Genomic DNA, 25035 nt, shown 5'->3' on the forward strand with positions numbered 1-25035 from the left:
CCCCCCCCCCCCCCCCCCCCCCCCCCCACGCTTACGCAGGTCTCTGGTCTTCGCATGTGGGCCTCTTCAAACCTTCCGACCCTAATTACAGAAAGGAGACATTTCCCATTCTTCTAGATCCTCCCCCTCGGCCCTCCCCGTCCGGGCCTCAGGCGCTTTTCCTTTTACATCCACCCCTCCCGGCCTACCCCAACCTTCAGTAGGCCTCAACCCTTATCCACGCCGCCATTGTTATTTACATCGTCGTCTGGGGAGGCGGAACGCTTCACCCCGTGCGGATGGGACTCCCTGGCAGCACTCATCGTTGCGGGGACCCCGATGCGAAACGCCGAACCGACTCGCCGTTCTCCTCAGTCGCGGCGCCAGCACCCTGCTATCTGCCACTAGCCCAAGTACCGCCACTCCAGAACGCAGAGCGCCTCCGGGCCTTCTCCGCCACAGTCGTCACCGCTGCGGCCCCTCGCCACTCCGGAGCACTCTGGGAATTGTAGTTTTCTGGCTCTCTTCATACTGGCCTGAACAAAAGAGATGGATGGATGTCTAAAACTACAATTCCCAGCAAGCCCAGCGGCGCAGCTCGCGGGGTGTGGCGGGAGTGCCCTCTGAGGCTCCGCCTTCTTCGGCTAGTGGAGGGAGCTTTCCCGCGGATGGGTATGGCGGTGAGCGTTAGGTGAAAGCTTTGTCGCCCCATGAAGAGGCTTAGACTGAGTTTTGGCATTTCCCTGTGAGACGCTGCCCCTTAGGCAAATGCATCTGTCATGGTTAAGCACCTGGGTTTAAATGTAATGTTTGAGGCTTACTGAATCCTCACAGGTACTTCCCCTCAAGACAAAAACTAAAAAAAAAAAATGGCTTCTACCGTTTCCACCCTGGTGGTCCCTATTGCTGGTAGGGGATTTCTAGATGACCGGCGGTGTTGCTTTCTGGAAGATTCTGATGAATATTTTGCCGGTTTCTTATTGTCACCGAAATGAGTTCAATATGGTATTAAGTGCCAGCTAATTGGCTATTACTGAAACAAGGGTCCACCTGAGGGAGTTCAGCGAGCTTTCCACACGGCGGCGTGGGAAGTGGGGAGTGACCCCATTTGCACCTTCACCAGGTGAAGGCCGTCTCTGCCGGAAAGCCTGTATCTTTTTGTTTTCCTTTTAAAAAATATACACTTTTTAAAAATTGAGGTGAAATTCACATAACGTAAAATAAACCATTTTAAAGTGTACCATTCAGTGGCGTTTAGTACGTTCACAATTCTGTGCAGCCATCACCTCTATCTAATTCCAAGACATTTTCATCACCCTGAAACGATCCCAGCACCCATTAAGCAGTCCTTCCCGATTGCCCCCTCTCTCCCAGCAACCAGTGGTCTACTCAGAAAGCCCTGTAGCTAAAGCTGCTATTGAGTTACTGGAAATTTATTCATACTGTATCAACATCTCTGAGTTTTTAATCAGGCCTGAATCTGGCTGCCTTTAACCCTAATATTCTGTTAGGATCTTTGTTCTTGTTTATCCTGAAGCTTTTGGACCTTGATCAAAAGTTTGACTTTTGTTTTTTAAGCAAAACTCAGTAAGTGATGATAGTATAGATGTAGTGTGAGTGTTGGGACTGAAAGCAGTCTGTGAAACTGCTCAACTATTAGCTTCTCATCTCAGCAGTTACTTAGTTTGACCGCCTGTGTAGAAATAGTATTACTTTGCTAGATTTCAGATGATCGCTGAAATATTTATAGAATTGTGACCATTGGAAGACAGTTTTTTAATTTATCCAGTCATATATCCAAATTCTGCACTTTTATTTTGGAAGCAAAAGAATAAGGATACTAATTAGGATAATATGAAAAAAAGATTTCAGATAGGGTCATATTTTATAACCAAGCATGGGCACCTTAATCTGTTAAGCCTCTGGTGAGCATAAACTGCAGATCAAGGAGGAGAAGAGTAAATCCATGGGGAGAAAAAGTATTATTTGGAAGTGGTTGCTTGCTCTTTACTAAGAATTAAAATATTTTAATACTATCTCTGATTCTACAAAGGTTCTATAAATATAATTACAAGGAAATTACAGTTGCAGAATTTTCTAGGATGGACTAGAGTTCACCTCCAGAAGGTTTGACACACTGTAATATATACAATTTAAAACGCTTAGCTTTATTATCAATAAACAAATGGGATGGCTGAATAGGTAATTTAGACTGCTACAAGAATTCTGAAATAAAAAAGGTCTATCAGTAAGGTTAATAGTTACTAAATAGTTCTAACTTTAGTAATTGGTGAAAGTCCAGAGAAGTTTAATGAGCTAGCAACATGTCTTTTATTTCTTCACCAGATTCGTTGGCACCTGGATGGCTAAGTCTTCAAGTTATAAAACAAGATCACAAGCCAAAAAGTAACATAGGAAATAATAAAGACTGGATCATGTTATCAGATTTTACTGTTTCATATACAGAAGGCTATCGGTAAGAATGAAATGATACAGCGTAATAGAAATGCATATATGCCACAGAAACTCGATAGTACTGTGTACCAGGTGGAACTCTGAAATACTTTCTTTGGATCAAGACTGTTCCATCTTTATTTTTGTTTCTGTATCTTCCAGCACAATGCCTGTCATAGAGTAGTTAAATTTTTTTGAATTAAAGTAGGAAGTGTGAAATTATATAATGTAACAGAGTGGTATCTCATCTAAGGCCCAGAAACTCAGCAATGTTGTTCTTTCCTGGGTAGTAAAGACAAGGAGAGGAGGCCTTATTACTAATAGAACTTTGAAATACTTTCCTGAGGGTAGTGACCATGCCTTCCTCATTTTTTATATACCCAAGGCTTAGCGTGTAGCAGGCGTGCATAAATGTTTGTTGAGTGCATATCTTAATATTCCCTCAACCAAGGATAGTCATAACCGAGCATAGTTAAAAAACCTAAAGAGGAAATAAAAGCTCTGATGAATATGCTATGTGCAAAAAACCTGGCTGCTGTTTTACCTGAGACTAAAAAAAAATTTCTGGAGCCATAATTATAACTGTTCTTTATTGAATATCCATTATGCACCATATGCTTTACTAGGTGCTTTTTATAATTGCTCTCACAGCTTCACAACAATTCGGAAGAATTTTTATTTTATGGATAATGAGAGTTAAGAAAATTTAAATACTTTCCCATAATTGTATAGCTAATGAGTGAGTGGCTAAGCTGGGATTCAGTCCTGTTTAACTCCAAAAACTCATGCACTTTCCACTGTGCTAATATAACTCAACATTTATATAGGGCACTTAGTATATGAGATACATTGTGCTAAATTTGAGGAAAACCAGAATAAATAATGTATAATCCCTTACCTGAGGAGTTTGCAACTTGCTGGGGGAGGAATGATTAAGTGATAAACCTTATTAATGATAGGGGACTTTTTTTCTTTTTAAAAAAAGGGTTTTAGGGCTTGGCCTGGTGGTGTGGTGGTTAAGTTCATGCACTCTGCTTTGGTGGCCCCAGGTTTTTAGGTTTGGATCCTGGGCACAGACCTAACACTGCTCCTCAGGCCATGCTGTGGTGGTGTCCCACATAAAATAGAGGAAGGTTGGCACAGATGTTAGCTCAGCAACAGTCTTCCTCAAGCAAAAAAAGGAAGATTGGCAACAGATGCTAGCTCAGGGCCAATATTCCCCATACAGACACACAAAAAAGTAAAATAATGGCTCAGTGTTTCATGACTCCCTATATGTATGAAGAATTTAGCACCTTTACTTTTGCCCTATTCTTCCTTCCCTCATTTCCAGGATAATATAATTTAGGTTTAGGTACATATTTTTGTTATTGCATCAATTTTTATATGGCAAGTGTTTTCCATCAATGTTTTCGCATATGCCTTTAGGCTTTTTAAATAATAAGTTTATTGAGATATAATTCACACTACATAATTCACCTATTTAAAGTACACAATTAAATGTTTTTCAATATAGTCACAGAGTTGTGTAACCATCATCACAATTTTATCACCCCAAAAAGAAACTCTGTATCCATGAGCAGTCACTCCCTATTTCCCTCCCACTTCCCCCAGCCCTAGACAAACATTAATGTACATTCTGTCTCTATAGATTTGCCTATTCTAGCTATTTCATATAAATAGAATCATACAATATATGGTCTTTTGTGACTCATTTCTTTCACTTAGCATAGTATTTTCAAGGTTCAACCATGTTGTAGCATGTATCAGTACTTTATTCCCTTTTATGGCTGAATAAGATTCCACTGTGTGGATATACTGTATTTTGTTTAACCCTTCATCACTTCATGTGCATTTGGATTGTTTCCACTTTTTGACTATTATGAATAATGCTATTATGAACATTTGTGTACAAGTTTTTGTGTGAACATGTTTTCAGTTGTTGTGGGTAGATGTCTAGGAGTGGAATTGCCAGGGCATTTACTTACTCTGGGGTTAACTTTGTGAGGAACTGTCAGACTGTTTTCTAAAGTGGCTGCACCATTTTACATTTTCACCAGCAATGTGTGAAGAGTCCAATTTCTCTACATCCTGGCCAACACTTGTTATTGTCTATCATTTTGATTGTAACTGTCCTAATGGATGTGAAGTTCCCTTCAGTTTTGAAACTAAATCTTTGAGTAGTTTTGGGACAAAAGATGAGGTGTGCGCAACACCAAATATACTAATGGCTGTATATACTGATGGCTTTATGTAAGTCCAGAGACAAAGAAATAAAATCTTACTAATTTTCACCAATGGTCCTCAAACTTTAGTGCACATCAGAATCACCTGAAAGACTTTTTGTGAAAGCTTATGTTGTTGGGCCCTACCCCAAAGTTTCTGATTTAATAGGACTGTGATGGGTTAGAAAATTTACATTTGTAACAAGTTTCCAGATGCTGCTGCTGGTCTGAGGACCACATTTTTAGAACCACTGATTTGACAAACATGTTGGTAATGCTTACTTTGTGCCCAGTTTCTTCCTTAAGTGTTTTACATATGTTAATTTATACAGTGTTCACACAGTATTTCCTATTATTATCTCATTTTACAGATGAGGAAATTGAGGCACATACAGATAAAGAAACTTGCTCAAGGAGATTAAGGCATATAAAGGTTAATAACTTGCTTGAGATCACATATCTAAATATAGTGGAGCTGATGACCTAGTCTGGCTCTAGTGTTTATGTTCTTAATCACTGTGTTATGCTGCTCCATGTAGAGTCAATTCACACATGGTATACATGATGTTTACTGAGTGAAAACTTGCGAGTAATCCATTGCCTACAAATTTGAGATGCTTAGTTCCATGAAAGAATTACTCTCTTTCAAACCAATAATCTAAAAAATGTGCTTGTATCTACTAATCAATTCATTCATTACTGTGTCCAGTAATTCTTAGAATACTTTTATGTTTATGATTCAGTTTTATTGTAATATAGGATTACTGTGAATTATAATTTTTACACTAACAGGTATTGTTGACTATCTAAATAGTTGTGTGACCTTGGCGAGTCGCTGAAATTCTTTGGGCCTGTTTCTTCATCAAACTGTGCTTCTCTGATTTGGATTTAGTTGTATTGTAAAATTCAGATGAGGACAATCATTTCTTAGTTGAGCGGAGAATTCAGTTTAGTAGATGGAATTTTCTCAGTTTTAACATTTTCTTTCTTAAAATTTTCTCAACTGTAGAAAACTTACTGGTGGAAAACCTCAGAGTTGATCGTGCTTTGTTGACGCTTGTTTCTTCATGGACATTTGTGTTTGTGATTGTGATTTTATATTGCATACATATAAATTACTCAAAATTCCTTTATACAGTTTTTCCTATCTCATATATCAGTATTTCATGATGATTTATAATTTGCTAATGTTGCATCATTTAAACTAGTCTGAAGTTTCTAAAGTTTGTACTACCTCACATATCTTGTGATATACCTTGATTACATACATAGTAAGTTCAGAACACTTTACTAAACATTTCTAGGGGATACATAGAAAGGGACACTATGTTTTCCATCTTCAAGGAATTTATGTTTTAATTGTAATAATTTTAATTCAGTTTACTAGTTAGTAAAATACATCAGGAAAATTTGTCAAAGACTTGGAAATGGACGAAAGTGATTACTGGGTTTCCTTTCAAGGGAATGCTGAATGTCTAGGGACCCTCCAGGGTTTATCTGATTCTAAATGAGTGTGCACTTTTGATCATCTTTGATTGACTAGGCTATTTGACAACTCTATAGGGATAAAAGTTAAATTGTAGAGAACTGAAAACAATGCAAATGTTTTCTGCCCATAACAGTGCGAATGTTTCTTATTCTTGGCAATGCAAATAGATTTTGTCCAGTAGAGAATATAAATCTCTGTAAGTCAAATTCTCTTATAAATTGTTTTTCACTTCTTACTGATTTCCTTATTAATTAATCAGTTAAATAAAATCTCTGGCACAACATTTTGACTCTCTTTTGGTTTTAGTGAGTGCTAACAGTATTCCTAGTGCTCCAGGCACCTTTTTTTCCCTGTTTTTTTTGAAGATTGGCGCTTGAGCTAACATCTGTTGCCAATCTTTTTTTTCTTCTTCTTCTCCCCAAAGTCCCCAAGTACATAATTGTATATTCTAGTTGTAGGTCCTTCTAGTTGTGGCATGTGGGATACCACCTCAGCATGGCTTGATGAGCTGTGCCATGTCCACCCCCAGGATTTGAACTGGCAAAACCCTGGGCTGCCAAAGCCGAGCACTCGAGCTTAACCACTCAGCCACGGGGCCAACCCCTTATGTTTTTATATTTATATGAGAGTTATGATTTTACCATTTTGCAAATTATACTTTAGAATTTTTATCTACTTATATAATACACATATAGTTAAATGTAAGTATATATATGAATTTTTAAGAAGTGCCTATAAGATGTGCTGAAAAGTACTATACAGCACTTATTTTTCAAACTAAGAGTAATATTTTCCTTTGTCATAAACAACGCATGTACACCTAAGATGAATTAAAATACGTTCATAAGCAAGAAGAAAATTAGAAAATAAAAACATTTGTGAATTCACCACCCAGAAATAATAATTCCTGTTAAGGCCTTGGAATACAGTGTATCAGACTTATTTTTTGTATTTATGTAACTTTTTTCTAAAATAGATACAATAGGATGAAATACTGTATCCTATATTGATTTAAGCCTTCTTTCTTTTTTAACTTGAGTATATAAATGAGCACCTTTTTGACTTAGTCTTTGACTTTTGATTTAGTTTTTAAAGATTGTGTTCAGCATTTCTAAGGAAAGGGGTCTAACAAAGCTTCTTAGCTATTTTAGCTCTAATAACTTTGCAGGTGATGTCATCATTTTAAAAATGAAAGTGTATTAAATAGGTACATGGAATCATCAAATATGGAAGAAATTAAAGGAAAAACGTTTTAATACTCTAAATTACAAGGATTATGGGATCTTAGAAGTCTGCCTGTACATACATCATAATGAATGAAATCTTTCTCTCGCGCTCTTGTTTTTTTAATTGTTTTTGTTTGTTTTGTTTTGAAAAAGAAGCTGGCGTGGAGGTTGTTGGGGGATTGAGGGTGGGGAAGAACCCAAGACTACAAAGTAAATGAAGCCTGGAATACCAGTATAGGAAAGCAGTGCTGTCCTAGCTGTTAACATTTAAAAAGCCCTTTCAAGGACTAAAGAAATAAAGGCTACAAATGTCTGGAGCTTGAAATGGCTTTTATACTTTTGAACCTGTTATGAAAGCTTTTCTTAGAACCCTGCTTCCTCCTCCTCCCCCCAAACAAAATAATTATATTAAAAAAAAAAGTTAAACAGGAAAAGACCAGACCTAAAGGATGTTGCCATAGCTTATTTCAAATTTCTGGGCCAGAAGAACAGCTTCATCTTAAAAAAAAAAAAAAAAAAAAGCAAGGAAGAAGAATTGCCACATTTGAAAGTCTGAAGGAAACAAGGAGAATGAATGGTTACATCCTTGGATCTTGTGAATTGCCCGTAGCTCAAATGTAGGTACATTTCTAGCAGGAATCAGCAGCTCTTGATTTGTTGCTCCTAAACTTGTCTATCAACAAGTTGCAAAAATAAAAGAGAAAGAGGTGATAGGTATTGAGACTCTCCTGTTTTTAATACAGTATTTGGTTGAACACAAAAATTCTATAACTGTCTTCATAAAGAGTAAGTTTTGAAAAAATATTCGAAGTACATGGGTTACCAGTTTAAAGTTCCCCACCAAAAGGCCAAGTATGACTTTCCTCCCTTATTTTATGATTTATTCATTATTTTATTGTAACTGAGATGGAAGAATGAATGACTGACATTCAGTGACTTGTAATTTTTGTCCTTTTAGTGTTGTAAATCATCAAGATTGTAGAGGGAATCCAAGTCTCTCTAATGGACTTTAACTCCACTTAAATTAAAAACTTTAAAAGTCCTGCAATGTAATATGGAAGTTCTGAATTTTATTCCCATCACTGCTATTAATTTAGTCACAGCCAAGTCACCTAACCTCTCTCAGAGCCAAACTAGTTTATTGTGTTTCTTCTATCTTTAAAGCTCTGTAATTCTGTGAATGTAAAAAATGTGAAGGTAATGTTAAGGATAAAATCCTCTTTAAAAAACAAATCTCAATTTAACAAAAATATTCCTAAGTTTCAAATGATGTCTTAATTAGTAATATAAAACAAAATTTTAATATGACCACAGAAATTTATTTTTTTAATAAATATTTTTTGTGGAAATACGATAGACATACAGAAAAGTACACAAGTCATAAGTGTGTAGTTCAGTTGTCACAAGATGAGCATATCTATGACACCCTGCCCAGGTCAAGAAATAAAATATTTTCAGTGTCCCTTAATTCCTCCTTCCCTCCTAGTTACTACCTTCTCTTCCTCCCCAAATATAGGTATCTTGACTTCTAAGAACATAAATTAATTTTCCCTCTTTTTGAGCTTCATTTAAATAGAACCATACCGTATATATTCTTTCATATCTAGCTTCTTTCACACAATGTTATATTTGTGAGAATCATCACTGTTATTATGTAGTCGTCGTTGGTTCATTTTATTTCTGTATAGTATTTCATTGTATGAATTTACCTATTGACAGGTGTATGGGTTGTTTCCAGTTCTTGGCTATTATGAATAATGCATTTTTGTATATGTTTTTGATATAAATGTGCATGCATTACTGTTGGCAGAAAATGATGCCAAAAGGTTTTCCAAAGTCCGTGTGCCAGTTTATACTCCCACTTGCTCAGACCACAGAATTTTAACAGTTCCTTTATGATTGTTGGAATAAATAATCTCTAATATGAAGCATTTGAACTTTCCCAGGAGAAAAGTGGATTGATACGGATTAAGCTTACTAATGCCTATTTTTGAAAATATTGTAACACTGCTCTTTGGTGTTGGGACTCTGGGATTTTTCACTGCCTATCATTTGATACAGGGAAAAGCAATGGATTTTTTGCTAATTTTTGTTCTCTCAGAGAACTTAGAGTGGTTGGGAAAAAGTAAAACTTCAAAATCATTGAACTGTTGTTTTCATTTTCTTTTTTACTCCCTTGGCTAAGCAGTGTTCTAATAATAAACTCCTTTAGCTGTTATAATGTTCTTGAATACATAGTACTTGTGCTTTGTGCAGAGAGGAGATTAGTATTATTATTACTATGATGTTTCTGTCCCTCCTTCTCTCTCTCTCTCTCTCTTTTTTTTTTTGCTAATCTTATTTAAAGCATACATTTTCATTTAAGGACCTTGCTTCTGTTGGCTGTCTACCACAACACATTAATCAAAAGCTCTTTCTTTGGGGGAAAACAAATGCCAAAAACTAACTTACCTATAGAAATCTGATTGTCCTCAAAGGCTATATCTACTAGTGCCCTGATATTTTTGTTCTGTTTTTAATTCAGTTCTGGAAAATAGATTTTCCCCAACCAAAGCATTACAAAAATGCAGGGATCCTAGATGGTGATGATTTGAGTTGATGTGGAGAGAGGTACTAAATCGAAGGAAAAGATCAAGAGAATCAAATGAGGACGTATATTTGAAAGTACTTGGTAAAATTTAAGGTGTTATCATCATTATTATTATCACCATCTTTCTTATCATCATGAGGAGGATTTCATTTTTTGTCAGAGGACGAATAAACAGTTTAGGTACAGGAGAACTCTATTATAGTGGGAACAGTGCTGTCCTGTAGAAATATAATGTGAGTCACAAATGCGAGTCATGTATGTAATTTAAAGTTTTCTGGTAGTCACACTAAAAAAAGTAAAAAGAAACAGATGACATTAATGTTAATATATTTTGTGTAACCCATTATATCCAAAATAGTATCATTTCTACATATAATCAATATAAAAATTATTGAGATATTTAACATTACTTATTTATGCTAAGTCTTCAAAAATTCAGTGTGTATTTTATACTGCAGCTCGTCTCAATTAAGGCTAGTCACATTTCCGGTGCCCAATAAACCACAGGTTGCTATTGGATACCACAGTGTTGGGGCTTTGCATGATAGAATGGGAGAGTGCTCCATGCTGTACATAGTGGACATGATTTACTCATGCTTCTAGCAGTATTCCACTCTAATGCATGCTAATAGTGTGTTGTTAGTATGTTTGAGATGTAGGATTTTGAGTTTCTGAAGTGGATAAGACCTCCAAGTTCTACTATTGAAATTCATTTTTTTATATTGATTATGAATATCTGAACATTTAAAAAAATTTTATTGAAGTCATAATAGTTTATAATATTGTTAAATATCAGTTGTACATTATTATTTGTCAGTCACCATATATATGTGCCCCTTTACCCCTTAGGCCCCCCTACAACCCCCTTCCCTTCTGGTAACCACTAATCTGTTCTCTTTGTGCATGTGTTTATCTTCCACATGCGAGTGAAATCATGTAGTGTTTGTCCTTCTTTGTCTGGCTTATTTCATTTAACATGATACCCTCAAGGTCCATCTATGTTGTTGCTAATGGGACAATTTTTTCTTTTTTATGGCTGAGTAGTATTCCATTGTATATATTTATCACAAATTCTTTATCCATTCATCAGTCAATTGGCACTTGCATTGCTTCCCCCTCTTGCCTATTATGAATAATGCTGCAATGATCATAGGGGTGCATAAGTCTCTTTGAATTGTTGATTGCAAGTTTTTTGGATAAATCCCCAGTAGTGAGATAGCCGAGTGGGATGGTGTTTACATTTTTAATTTTTTGAGAAATCTCTGTACTGTTTTCTGTAGTGGCTGCATCACTTTGCATTCTCACCAGCAGTGTATGAGGGTTCCTCTTTTTCCACATGGTCTCCAACGTTTGTTATTTTTTGTCTTGGTGATTACAGCCATTCTAATGGGTCTAAGGTGATTTCTCAGTGTAGTTTTGATTGCATTTCCCTGATGATTAGTGACTTTGAACATCTTTCCATGTGCCTATTGGGCATCTGTATATCGTCTTTGGAAAAATGTCTGTTCATATCCTGTGCCCATTTTTTGATTGGGTTGTTTGTTTTTCTGTTGTTGAGTTGTGTGAGTTCTTTGTATATTTGGAGATTAACCCCTTGTCAGATATATGATTTGCAAATATTTTCTCCCAGTTGGTAGGTTGTCTTTTCATTTTGTTCCTGGTTTCCTTTGCCTTGTGGAAGCTCTTTAGTCTGATGAAGTCCCATTTGTATATTTTTTCTTTTGTTTCCCTTTGCCCAACTAGACATGGTATTCGAAAAGATCCTTCTAAGACTGATGTCAAAGAGTGTACTGCCTATATTTTCTTCTAGGAGTTTTATGGTTTCAGGTCTTACCTTCAAGTCTTTGGTCCATTTTTAGTTAATGTTTGTATATGGTGAAAGATAATGGTCTACTTTCTTTCTTTTGCATGTGGCTGTCCAGTTTTCTCAACACTATTTATTGAAGAGACTTTCGTTTCTCCATTGTATGTTTTTGGCTCCTTTGTCGAATATTAGCTGTGCATAGATGTGTGCTTTTATTTCTGGACTTTCAATTCTGTTCCATTGATCTGTGTCTGTTTTTGTACTAGTACCATGCTGGTTTGATTACTATAGCTTTGTGGTATATTTTGAAGACAAAGATTGTGATGCCTCCAGCCTTGTTCTTTTTGTCTTAGGATTGCTTTAGCTATTTGGGGTCTTTTGTTCCCCCATATGAGTTTGAGGATTCTTTGTTCTATTTCTGTGAAGAATGTCATTGGGATTCTGATTGGGATTGCCTTGAATCTTTAGATTGCTTTAGGTAGTATGGACTTTTAAACTCTATTTATTCTTTCAATCTGTGTGCGTGGAATATCATTCCATTTATGTCATCACTGATTTCTTTCAATAATGTCTTATAGTTTTCATTGTATAGGTCTTTCACCTCCTTGGTTAAATTTATTCCTAGGTATTTTATTTTTTCCATGGGATTGTATTCTTGATTTCTCTTTCCATTAGTTTGTTATTAAAGCATAGAATGCAACTGATTTTTGTAGGTTGATTTTGTACCCTGCAACTTTGCTGTAGTTCTTGATTATTTCTATTAGTTTTCCAATGAATTCTTTAGGGTTTTCTGTATATAGAGTCATGTCATTTGCAAGGAGTGAGAGTTTTGCTTGTTCCTCACCAATTTGGATACCTTTTATTTCGTTTTCTTGCCTAATTGCTCTGGCCAAAACCTCTAGTACTTTGTTGAATAGGAGTGGCAAGAGTGGGCACCCTTGTCTTCTTCCTGTTCTCAGAGGGATTGCTTTGAGTTTTTCACCATTGAGTATGATGTTGGCTGTGGGTTTGTCATATATGGGCTGTATTATGTTGAAGTACCTTTGTTCTGTACCCATTTTATTGAGAGTTTTTATCATAAATGGATGTTGGATCTTGTCAGATGCTGTCTCTGTGTCTATTGAGATGATCATGTGGTTTTTATTCCTCATTTTGTTAATGTGGTGTATCACATTGACTCATTTGTGGCTGTTGAACCATCCCTGTGTTCCTGGTATGAATCCCACTTGATCCTGGTGTATGATCCTTTTAATGTATTGCTGTATTCGATTTGCCAATATTTTGTTGAGGATTTTTGCATCTATATTCATCAGTGACATTGGCCTGTAATTTTCCTTCTTTTTTGTTGTCCTTGTCTGGCTTTGGGATCAGGGTGATGTTGGCCTTGTAGAACGAGTTAGGAAGTGTTCCATCTTCCTCAGTTGTTTGGAATAGTTTGAGAAGGGTAGGTATTAAATCTTCTTTGAATGCTTGGTAGAATTCCCCAGAGAAGCCATGTGGTCCTGGACTTTTATTTTTGGGAGGTTTTTGATTGCTGTTTCAATCTCTTTCCTTGTGATTGGTCTATTCAGATTCTCTATTTCTTCTTGATTCAGTTTTGGGAGGTTGTATGAGTGTAAGAATTTATCCATTTCTTCTAGATTGTCCAGTTTGTTGGCATGTAGTTTTTTATAGTATTCTCTTATAATCCTTTGTTATTCTGTGGTATTGGTTGTAATTTCTCCCCTTTCATTTCTAATTTTATTTATTTTAGCCTTCTCTCTTTTTTTCTTATTGAGTCTGGCTAAGGTTTTGTCAATTTTGTTTATCTTCTCAAAGAACCAGCTCTTGGTTTTGTTGATCCTTTCTACTGTTTTTTTCATTTCTGTTTCATTTATTTCTGCTCTAATTTTTCTTATTTCCCTCCTTCTGCTGACTTTGGGCTTTGTTCTTTTTTTTTTCTAGTTCTGTTAGTTGTAGTTTAAGATGACTTATTTGAGATTTTTCTTGTTGTTTAAGGTGGGCCTTTATTGCTATGAATTTCCCCCTTAGGACTGCTTTTACTGCATCCCATATGAGTTGCTATGGTGTATTTTCATTTTCATTTGTCTCCAGATATTTTTTGAATTCTCCTTCAATTTTTTCAATCATCCTTGTTGTTCTAGTCTCCACATGTTGGTCACTTTCTCAGCTTTTTTCATGTAGTTTATTTCTATTTTTATAGTATTATGATCAGAAAAGATGCTTGACATGATTTCAATCTTAAATTTATTGAGGCTTGCCTTGTTTCGCAACATATGGTCTATCTTTGAGAGTGTTCCATTTGCATTTGATAAGAATGTGTATTCTGCTGTTTTTGAATGAAGTGTTCTCTCTCTGTGTATCTATTAAGTCCATCTGGTCTAGTTTTTCATTTAATTCCACTATTTCCTTTTTGACTTTCTGTCTGGATGATCTATCCATTGATGTGAGTGGGGTGTTGAGGTCCCCTACTATTATTGTGTTGTCACTGATATCTCCTTTTAGGTCTGTTAGTAGTTGCTTTATGTACTTTGGTGCTCCTGTGTTAGGTGCATGTATATTTATAAGTGTTACGTCCTCCTGGTGGAGTGTCCCTTTTTTCATTATATATTGCCCCTCTGTGTCTCTCATCGCCTTTTTTATCTTCAAGTCTACTTTGTCTGATATAAGTATGGCAACACCTGCTTTCTTTTGTTTGCTGTTAGCTTGTAGTATCATCTTCCATCCCTTCACTCTGAGCCTCCATTGGTCTTTAGAGCTGCAATGTGTTTCCTGGAGGCCACACATTGTTGGGTCTTGTTTTTTAATCCATCCAGCCACTATGTGTCTTTTGATTGTAGAATTCAATCCATTTACAGTTAGGGTGATTATTGATATATGAGGGCTTAATACTTCCAGTTTATCACTTGTTTTCCAATTGTACAGTATTTCCCTTGTTTCTTTCCCATGTGTTTCTGACTGCCAATTAAGTTTGGTGGTTCTCTATGATGGTTTTCACTTTATTTATCATTTGTGTCTCTGTTCTGATTTCTTGTTTAGTAGTAACCATGATGTTTATGTAAAAGATCTTGTAGATGAGATAGTCCATTTTCTGATAGCCTCTTATTTCCTTAGTCTAAGCAGGTTTCATCCCTTTCCTCTTCCCCTTCTAAGTTATTTTTGACACAACTTATTCAGTTTTGTGTTGTGAATTTGTGATTAAAATGAAGTCATTATAGTTATTTTTAATGCTTTCCTTCCTTTTATCTTTAATGTTATAATTAAGTGTTTGCTAACCTTTTGTGATAGAGAGCTGAGATTTTCTGATTTTGTCTGTCTATTTATCTCCTTGCACAAGGCTTTGTAAACCCCTTCTTTTTTTTCAGGTATGAGGCCTTCTTGATCATTTCTTCCTGGAGGGGGATATCTTGTGGCAATGAACTCCGTCAGCTTTTGTTTATCTTGGAAAGTTTTTATTTCTCCATTGTATCTGAAGGATATTTTCACTGGATAGAGTATTCTTGGCTGAAAGTTTTTGTCTTTATATCATTCCATTCTCTCCTAGCCTGTAAGGTTTCTGCTAAAAAATTCCACTGAAAGCCTGACAGAGGTTCCTTTGTAGGTTATTTTCTTCTGCCTTGCTGCCCTTAATAGTTTTTCTTTATCATTAACTTTTGCCACTTTTACTAAAATATGCCTTGGAGAAGGTCTTTTTCATTGATGTACTTAGGAGTTCTATGAGCTTCATTTACATGTAATTCCAGCTCCTTTCCAGGTTTGGGAAGGTCTCAGCTATTATATTTTTGAACAAGCTCTCTGCTCCTTTTTCCCACTCTTCTCCCTCTGCAATACCTATAATCCTTATGGTGCATTTCCTAATTGAGTCGGATATTTCTTGGAGAATTTCTTCATTTCCCTTTAGTCTTGGTTCTCTCTCCTCCTCGATCTGCAGCATTTCTATATTTCTGTCTTTTAATTTACTAATTCTGTCCTCTATAATATCAGCTCTGTTTTTTTTAATGATTTCAGATTTTTCTTTATCTCCTTCACTGTGTTTTTCATCTTCAACACTAGTGATTGCTTTTTTTTTCATAGTTTCAATCTCTTTTGTGAAGTATTCACTCTATTGGTTAATTTTATTCCTAAGACCTTTGAACTATCTTTCTGAATTTTCTTGTAATTCATTGAATTTCTTTATGATGCCTGTTTTTAATTCTCTGTCATTTAGACTGTAAATTTCTGTGACTTCAGGATTGATTTCTGAGTACTTGTAATTTTCCTTCTGATCTGGAGTGTTAATATACTTCTTTATACTATTTGATGAGGTGGACTTTTGCCATTGCATACTCGTAGTATCTGGTTCCAGATTCCACCTGCCACCACTTGGGGGAGCAAGAGCTATGTTTTCTGAGCCTGCTGCAACCTCTGGCAGATGTTCCTGTCCGTTGGAAGCTGTGTTGACAGGGCCCATCTCTGTTTGCCCTCTGGCTGCTGCTGCTTTACATACGTATGCACATGTGCTTTGGTGGGGATATCCTGCTCTGGCCAACTGGCCTAGCTGGTGTGTGGGGGTAGCGGGTGGTAGGGTAGAGATACTGTCTTTTGCATGTGCGATCCCCCATGCTCCCACTCTACACTCACTGTCTGCCTGCCCTGGCTGCTCAGTTTTGTGTGGACGCCCCCATGATTGCTTAGCCTCCTTGGTGTAGAGGCTCCCGACAGGCTGGGAGGCAATTCTGAGACTGCAGGCATTCCCATGGGGGGCTGCCTTTTTCCACTTCTCCTCTCGGAGTCCCACACTGGCTGCCATGTGAGGTCCAGCACCCTAGATCACTGCCGCTTGGGAGGGAGAGGAGATCCACTTAGCTCCTTCCACTGCCTGCTGGGGGCATCTAGCAGACCCACCTTCAGATGTATGGCTGTGTGGATCTCTCAAATGGCTGTTGTGTCATGTGAATGTCCTCTGTTGGTTTATAAATGTCCTTTTTGTTGTATCTTAGGAGGGAGAGAATAAGAGATGAGCTCACTCTGCCATGATGTTGATGTCACTCCTCTGAAATTCTTTCTTTGAAATTTTTTCAACAGGACTGTTTTGCCAGATTCTAAATGACAACTTTTAAGTCAGAGCCTTGAAATCTATAGAAGTCCAGTATATTCTGAGGTATATTGCATACTAATGGACAGCAGCAAGAGATACATCTGGTGGACTAAAAAGATCCAGTGAAAATTAAAAGACACAACACTCAGAACAACTGATAGGTAAATAACTTATATATAATAATTGTAAAATTTTTATGAGAGAAAAACAATGAACATGACTGATTATATGAAAAGAACTTTGCCATAGACTGAATATTTATGTCCCCTGAAATTTATTTATTTATTTATTTATTTTAAGATGTTTTTATTTTTCCCTTTTTCTCCCAAAGCCCCCCGGTACATAGTTGTGTATTTTTAGTTGTGGGTCCTTCTAGTTGTGGCATGTGGGATGCTGCCTCAGCATGGCTTGATGAGCAGTGCCACGTCTGTGCTGAGGATTCAAACTGCTGAAACCCTGGGCCGCTGAAAAAGATCACACGAACTTAAACACTGGCCACGGGGCCAGCCCCTGTCCTAAATTTGTATGTTAAAACCTAATTCCTAGTGTGATAGTATTTGGAGGTGTGGCCTTTGGGAGATGATTAGATCATGAGGGCAGAGTCCTCATGGATGGGATTAGTTCCCTTTTGAAGGAGTCCATAAGACCTCCCTTACCCCTTCCACCATGTGAGGACACAGTGAAAAGTCAGCTGTCTATGAACTAGGAAGTAGATTCTTGCCAGACACTGAATCTGCCAGTGGCTTGATCTTGGACTTCCCAGGCTTCAGAACTGTGAGAAATAAATATTTGTTGTTTAAGCCACCAAGACTATGGTGTTTTAGTTATAGCAGTCCGTATGGACTAAGACAGACTTTGAAAGTTTAGCATAGTAACTTTAGGGAAATTGGAAAACAAACAAAATTCCATAGAAGCAGACTTTTTTTTCATAGAACAATGCTGTAAATAATGTCTTGTTCACTAGGATAGGCTACATAAACCTATTTGAACTATAATATAGCTGAAATATTTATCATTTGCAGTAAGACTGTTGTGGTACTAAAAGTAAAAGAAAAAAATTTATGTTTTATTATTTTTAATATTTTTGAAAAATTATGTAGAGTTCTTTAGAAGATGAAGAAGGAGGTAGATGGAGACATAGCTGTTTTTAAGGAGTAAATGGTTAATGACAGAGGTTAATTTTTCTAACTTTTTACCATGGAAGCTTGAATATATATACACAAATAGACAGAATAGTGAATGTGGATACCATGTGCTTAATAGGGAAGTAATAATTTGTTGGCAAGAAAAAGTTGGATCAAAGGTTCCTCCATTAGTCACCAGGTGACAGTGGTGGCTTGAGATAGCATAGTAGCTATTAGATTTGAGTTCTGGAGGAGTGGAAGGAGCTGGAGTTGTGACCATGTAGACTGCATTGATCCATGGACTGAGTAAATAGACACGAACTAAAACGTTGCAGACCAGTGATTGATTCTGGAAGTAGGTAGCATAGGATTCCTGTGTTTGCTTGTTTCTTCTTTTACCTGTGGTTATTATTAACTGTAGATATTTTGCTTGGTTTCTTGTTTAGTTTAAAAATTACATGAATTTTATATTTTGTATGACTTTTAGAGAGTTACTGGTACTGGGAAAACTTAGTGTAATTTTTTAGGAATAAAGTATGATTTCCCTAAGTAAGTTTATTCTAAATGTATTATCTATATGAAATAAATTTTTTTGTTTATATTGTGAGGTGGGGCTATCAGCATAAGGCAATGTGGTGTGTAAGAAAAATCCTGAATCAAAAGTCAGAAAGCCTAGGGTCATTATAGTTCTGTTACTTATTACTGTGTATCCTTGAGCAAATCACTTGTCTTTCTGGATCTCAGTTTTTACATTTGTAAAATGAGAAGTTTGAACTAAATGATTTCTAAGGTCCTTGAAAGTGGCAGCATGATACAGTGGAAAGAACGTTGCTTTTAAAATCAGACTCATCTGGTTTTCATTCATTCAGCAAGTGTTTATCGAGAGCTATATTGTGCCAGCCACTGGAAATACTAATTAACAATGTAAATAAGTTAACTAATTGTCTCTACATTTATGGAGCTTATATTCTATTTTGGCAGACAACAGCAAAAAGACAAATACATAAAACAACTACAAAACCTAATAAGTGCCAGAAGGAAACAAACAAGGGACTCTTGATAGTGTGGCTTGGGACTGCCTCTTTGAGGTAGTGACTCAGGATGAAAAGGAGCTAGTTAAGTAATTAATGGGGGAGTGTGAATTAGAGTGTAGTGAAAAGAGGGGAGAGTGGCATAAGATGAGATTGGAAAGATAAGTAGAGTTTTGTAAATCAGGATATGGAGTTTGGATTTATCCTATGTGCAATAGTAAGCCATTGTGGGATTTTTAGCAGAAGAGTGATTGATTTGATGTTTTAAGAAGCTCACTCTTGTTACAGTATAGAGAATGGATTAGAGGAGGTTCAAAAGTAGATGTGAAGCTATTGCATAGTACAGGTGAGAAATAGTGAGGACCTGAGTTAATGTGGTAGTGGTGGAGATGAAGAGATGTGGAACAATTTAAGATATATTTTAGAGGTAGAAACAGCGAGACTTGCTGATGGATTGGATATTGGGGATGATGGGAAGGAAGGAATAAAAAATGGTTCTTAAGTTTCTGGCTTGAAGAAGCAATGGACAGAATTTCTGTTTTCTCAAAGGGGAGCAGATGGACAGATTTGGGTGGGTAGATATAATGATTTATTTTTTGATTTCTTCTTTGGACACATAAAGTTTACAGTGTCTTTGAGATGTTTAAGTGGCGATGTCAAGAAGCAGAGTAGACAATGAGATCTTCAAACTTGAAATTCATATAAGTCAGGGCCAGAGATACATATCTAGGAGTCATCTGCATAAGGATAGTATTTAAATCCATGGGGATGGATGAAATAATCCAGGAAAAGAGACAAGTCTCAGAGGGCTTTGGCCTGAGTCTGAGGAATCCTAGAACTTATAGGTCGGGTACAAGAGGTAGATTCAAGAGTGGAGGCTAAGAGGTAGTGGCTAGTGAGGATGGAATAAAACAGGAGAGTATGGTATTTGGAGGCCTAGAAATCAGTGTTTCAAGAAGGAGGGAATTGTTAATCGTGTTGAATGCTGATGAGAAATGAAGTTAAGGCGGGCGCAGAGAAATGACCACTAGAGTTGGCAACATTTGATTTGAATTCTGGCTCTGCTCCTTAATGCAATGGGACTTTGAACACTTCATTTCACATCATTGAGTCTCAGATTTCTCATATTCAGAAAAGGGAATAGCAGTACTTCTCTCACTTGGTTATTGTGAACTAGGTGATGAACTAACATGCGTTTCCCTGGAACAGAGCCTGACAAACTTAGGATGCTCAGTTGATATTGATTCCTTTCTTTTCTGGGTCTGTGATGCCTTTTGAAACTTTAAATAGAGTATACCTATCCTTTGCTTAAAGATGTTAATTTGTTTCTGAAAATTCTGCTGTTTAGTGAAAAGCTATAACATAAAAAATATTTCCATTAATTTTAATGGTAAAAATTAAGATATATTTCATCCCAACCCAAGATACCCAAACTCTTTTCACAGAGAGAAAAATATGTCACTTGAGGAATAATGAAAACAAGTTTTTATAAATAATAGATAACATTTGAAAGTAAGCAAATGTAGATTATACATAAACCGTAACATAATAAAAGTTTATTGTACTTGCGGAAGGAGGAAAAGAAGAATTGATAATGGATGGTGGCGTGTGGAGGAGGAGCATGAGGTATTTATTCTTTGGAAGGTATGTTCTTCTTTCTGCACCATTTTCCTCATCAGTTTTTCAGCCTTTTAGGGGCTCATGATTATCCTGCTTTCATGTGAACTTGATATAAGATGATAGCACACTTATAGAATTGTACAAGATACTATCCCTTCATTCATTTTCTTTTTTCTTTTTCTCCCAAAAGCCCTCTGTTACATAGTTATATATTTTTTGTTGGGGGTCCTTCTTATCTCTTCATTCTTTATTGGCAAGGAAGAACATTTTGGCTCATCTAAACATGGTACACATGTAAATTTTTCCAAATGATATTCTCTGACTAGAAATTGTTATGTTGACTAAATTAGTGAGTGTTTTTGCCTGAAAGTATGATATCAAAATATCACATCTTTTAGTGTATCTATTTAGTGTGTTTTTGGGTGAAAAAGTTATTCTGGAAAAAAAATATTGTCTGAAAAGTGATAAAACTTTTTCAGAGCCATTTTAAACTAGTAAGTTGCTATCTGATGTAAGTCCTTATTTACTGATCATCTCCCCCCTGCATGGCTATGTTAGTCTCTGTGAGGATAATTAAAAAGTTTATAATTTAATGAGTATCTTTCAGCAGGCAGAATTTTTAGGTAATTCTTAATTTTAAAGGAAAAATAGTGAAAAGGCAAAAGCTATTTATTAGTAGCATCTCTCTCTAATAATGTGAAATACTCTCTCAATTGAACAAAATTTGAAAGCCTAATTTGCGTTAACTGGAAATGAGAGAATCCCATTACAAAAAATGTCGATACTTTTTTTTTTTTTTTTTTTGGTGAGGAAGATTGGCCCCGAGGTAACATCTGTGCCAGTCTTCATCTAGTTTTTTTGTATGTGGGATGCTGCCACAGCATGGCTTGATGAGTGGTGTGTAGTTCTGTGCTCGGGATCCAAGCCTGCAAACCCTGGGCGACCAAAGCTGAGTGCACCAACTTAACCACTGTGCCACTGGGCAGGACCCAAAGGTACATTTTCAAACTATATATTTTTAAAAAAATTTACTTTTAGTTGGCATCTGTACCCCCAAACTGGCAAACTATCCTGCAGGAAATCATAAATCCACTCTGGCAGATGGGTAGGAGTATGGATGTACCAGAGAACCACTGCCCAGGCAGGTTGAATTTCCATTTCATGCCAAGCTTATCCATCTAAGGCACATGTATTTCTCAGCAAAAGTCTGAATTTCCTGCTGAAAGTCTTGGCGTAGACAAGCATAAGATCAATGAGTTCCAAGATAGGACTCTGTGTCTTGTGTATCTGTATGTAACTTCTATTGGTGTGATGTTTTCAAAGGAAATATACATAGTAAATTACTCATTTTCCCCCTCCAAACTATAAAGTTGGTGTATAGTATAATCTACTGTGCAGCAGTATTATTCCTGGTTGCTGTTGTATGTGGTCTCAGAGCAAGAGCATGTGCAAATTGAAAATCAACCCAAAAGACTTCCTTATGTGAATATTACAAACCGAGACTTAATTCTATTTCTCTCTGATCATTTTCTTTTTGTATTGATATTAGATTCAGTATCCAGTTTAGTAGCCCATCCAGTGTTGGGGTTTGTAGGTATAGCTGTACCTGAAAAAATGGTTGAGATTAACTCAGGGGCATCCTTTACTTTGCTGAAAGTAATTCTGTGTGGCTTATTTCAATTTATTTACTTTTTTCTCCAGAATTACTGTAAAGATTTTCTATTTCACTCATTACAGCACAGTGTTTTTCACATTTGAATAGACTGCATCAACATGAATTCTTTATAAGGACCTTAAAAACAAACTTTGCCAAGTCCCAGAATACAGAAGTGAATTCACATCCCAATACTCAGCTGCCTCATGAATAAAGGAGAGCCTGTGCCTGACACTTTGAAGCTGTAGCTGTTAAACCATACAGAATATTTACCTCAATAAATCATTATAAGGAACTAAGGTACAATTATACCCACAGAGAAAAAGAATTCAAAACACTGATTTATGTGTTTCAGTGCCTATTCCCTTTCCCACTATGTTTTGAATTTTATGTGTGTTTGTCATCTTTGGCTGCTCCCATGTATCTTTAAACTAATGGGTTCTGATTTTTTTTAACTTTCCTCATTAAGTTTGTTATTTTTCTTAGACGCACAGACATGATTTGCATAGCATACAAGGTTTTACATTTAAAATTAACTATATTTCATTTCTTAGGACTGAAACAAAAAATGGAAAAAGTGGCTTATTTTAAATAAAACACTGACTTTGCTTAATTTGTGAGCATTTAAGCTGAAATTCCATGTTAGAGATTTCATTTGGTATTTATTTTGGAGTACCAGGAAAGAGTAAAGAACTGGGATATAAACAGGAAGTAGGCCATTGCCTTTAAGGCCCACCTTTTATTGAACTATTTTGCTTATTTGAAGTGATAATAGTATTATAGAAAGATACATTTGTTCACCAATATGTATTTTGTCTTTCTGAAAGTAAAAAAATTCTAAAGCAAAAATAAACCAGTAACATGGAGAAAGGAATGACAGTGAACTTGGCAAAGAGTCAATGTACAGATAGGAGAATTTTTGCCTAGAATAATTTATTATGGTCATCCAAGTGTAGTAGAAAAAGATAGTTTTCTAATGGCATGCTATAAATTGAAAGAATATAAAAAATATTTTGAAACAGCTAAATAATTTATTGACAAGGATAAAAAAGTTTTACTTCGCTGGTATAATTTAAAACAATTTAATTTTTATAATTTTAGAAAAATCAAAGTATACACTATTACTGAGCCTTATCTATAGAAATCAGGGCTGGATTTAAGTTGATTGAAGTTATGTGATCAGTTTGGATGACAGACTTGTGCTTTTAAACCATGTAATCTTCCCTAAATGTTACCCTTATGTGAAACTGTGGATATTAGTTGGATTAGAGTCAGACTTTTAATGATTTCTTTATTACCCAAGCATTGGTGCTCATAAGATTTCTCTTGTGTTACCTTTTCTAATGGGAGAATACGAGGATACATACGGATTGTGGGTTATCTGGGATTCTGGGATCTTCCCTTCCCCTAATTCTCTAATATTATAACCTGTTTATTTCCTTCCAATCACTAATCACCATCTATAATTATTTTATTTATTGTGTACTTTGTTTATTGTATGTCTTCCCAACAAGAGCTCCACGCAGCAAGAACCTTGTTTATTGTATTTAACATTATATTCCCACTGCCCACATAGATATTCCTGGTGCACAGAATGTGCCTAATAAATATTTATAGAATGAAGGAATGAAGAGAGCCAGTGTAGTGGGCTCCCTTGTTTTATTTTAACATTTATTCACTTTGAGTACAGGGTGGTTAAGGTAAGTGGAATTAGATCTTAGGAGAAATGAAGAAGCAAAAGAAAGAAGTGACATAAGACAAGAGAGAATCCAAATGGAGAAAAGAAAAGAAAACCTAGTTATTGAAGAGCAGAAGAAATATTCAAAATTTGTTGACTTTTCATGTAGAAAAAAGTAATTCACAATAAAAAGTCATATAGGAAGAATAAGAGAAACAAGTTAAAATGGAAAAAGATAGAATAAAAAAGAAGAAATTACAGTGGAAAAAAACCCATCCATTCATTCTTTTTCAATACATTTTTATCAGGCATCTGTTGTATATAATAGACTATGCTAGGCATTGAGGGTGTTCACAACAGCCTTTTGCCTTCAAGGAGCTTGAGTCTAGCAGAAAAATAAACTGTGTACAATAGTAACAAGGAAGAAAAAATGAGAAGCATAAGAAAGGTACAAGCAAAATTCTATGAATTTAAGCTAGTCACAAAAGACTATATATTGTATGATTCCATTTTATGAAATGTCCAGAATAGGCAAATTTATAGAGACAGAAAGTAGATCAGTGGTTTCCTAGGGTATGGGGTGGAGTAAAGGAAAATGGGGAGAGATAGCTAATGGGTATGGGGTTTATTTTTGGGGGTGATAAAGCTTTCTAAAACTGATTGTGGTGAGGGCTGCACAACTCTGCTAATATGTTAAACTTCATTGAATTTAACACTCTAAATGAGTGAATTGTATGATATACTAATTATGTCTCAATAAAGCTTACATAAATGCTTTCAAAGCATTCTATGAGAGTACTGGAAAGATGTGGGTAAGAGTGAGGAATTAGAGGAGAATTGGAGGATAGGGAAGATGTAATGAAGAAACTACAGGTAGTCAAGTGGCAGGTAAATGGGACAATTTGGGGGTGTTTAAGCAGCGTTTTCCTTTCTTACTTTTAGATAGGAAATTTCTGGGAGTGAGGGAGAGAAGTTGTTAGGACTGGCAATAAGAGGGCACTCTTCCTTTCCTGTTAAAGGAAGAGTGAAAAATCTATAGATAAATTTCACTTTAGAGACAGTCCTCTCTGTGGGTGAAGAAAGT

The 25035-nt window shown here is 36.1% G+C and overlaps 1 protein-coding gene and 1 long non-coding RNA gene across 2 annotated transcripts in view; one reads left to right on the forward strand and one right to left on the reverse strand.

The window, feature by feature from the left end:
- The window catches only part of C14H11orf58 (chromosome 14 C11orf58 homolog), an 11907-nt gene extending 11463 nt beyond the window's left edge, over window positions 1–444 (reverse strand). Inside the window, exon 1 of the mRNA XM_046686175.1 lies at window positions 240–444. Coding sequence (XP_046542131.1) covers window positions 240–302 — 63 coding nt within the window. The 5' untranslated portion in view covers window positions 303–444. The remainder of the gene's footprint in view (window positions 1–239) is intronic.
- A 233-nt stretch (window positions 445–677) lies between these two features.
- On the forward strand, window positions 678–16959 carry LOC124252117 (uncharacterized). Its single transcript, XR_006891916.1, has 3 exons — window positions 678–813; window positions 2326–2455; window positions 16832–16959. It is a non-coding gene; the product is annotated as an uncharacterized LOC124252117 (long non-coding RNA).
- Window positions 16960–25035: the final 8076 nt, after the last annotated feature.

This window comes from Equus quagga, chromosome 14 (genome assembly GCF_021613505.1).
Source record: "Equus quagga isolate Etosha38 chromosome 14, UCLA_HA_Equagga_1.0, whole genome shotgun sequence".
Lineage (NCBI taxonomy): Eukaryota > Metazoa > Chordata > Mammalia > Perissodactyla > Equidae > Equus > Equus quagga.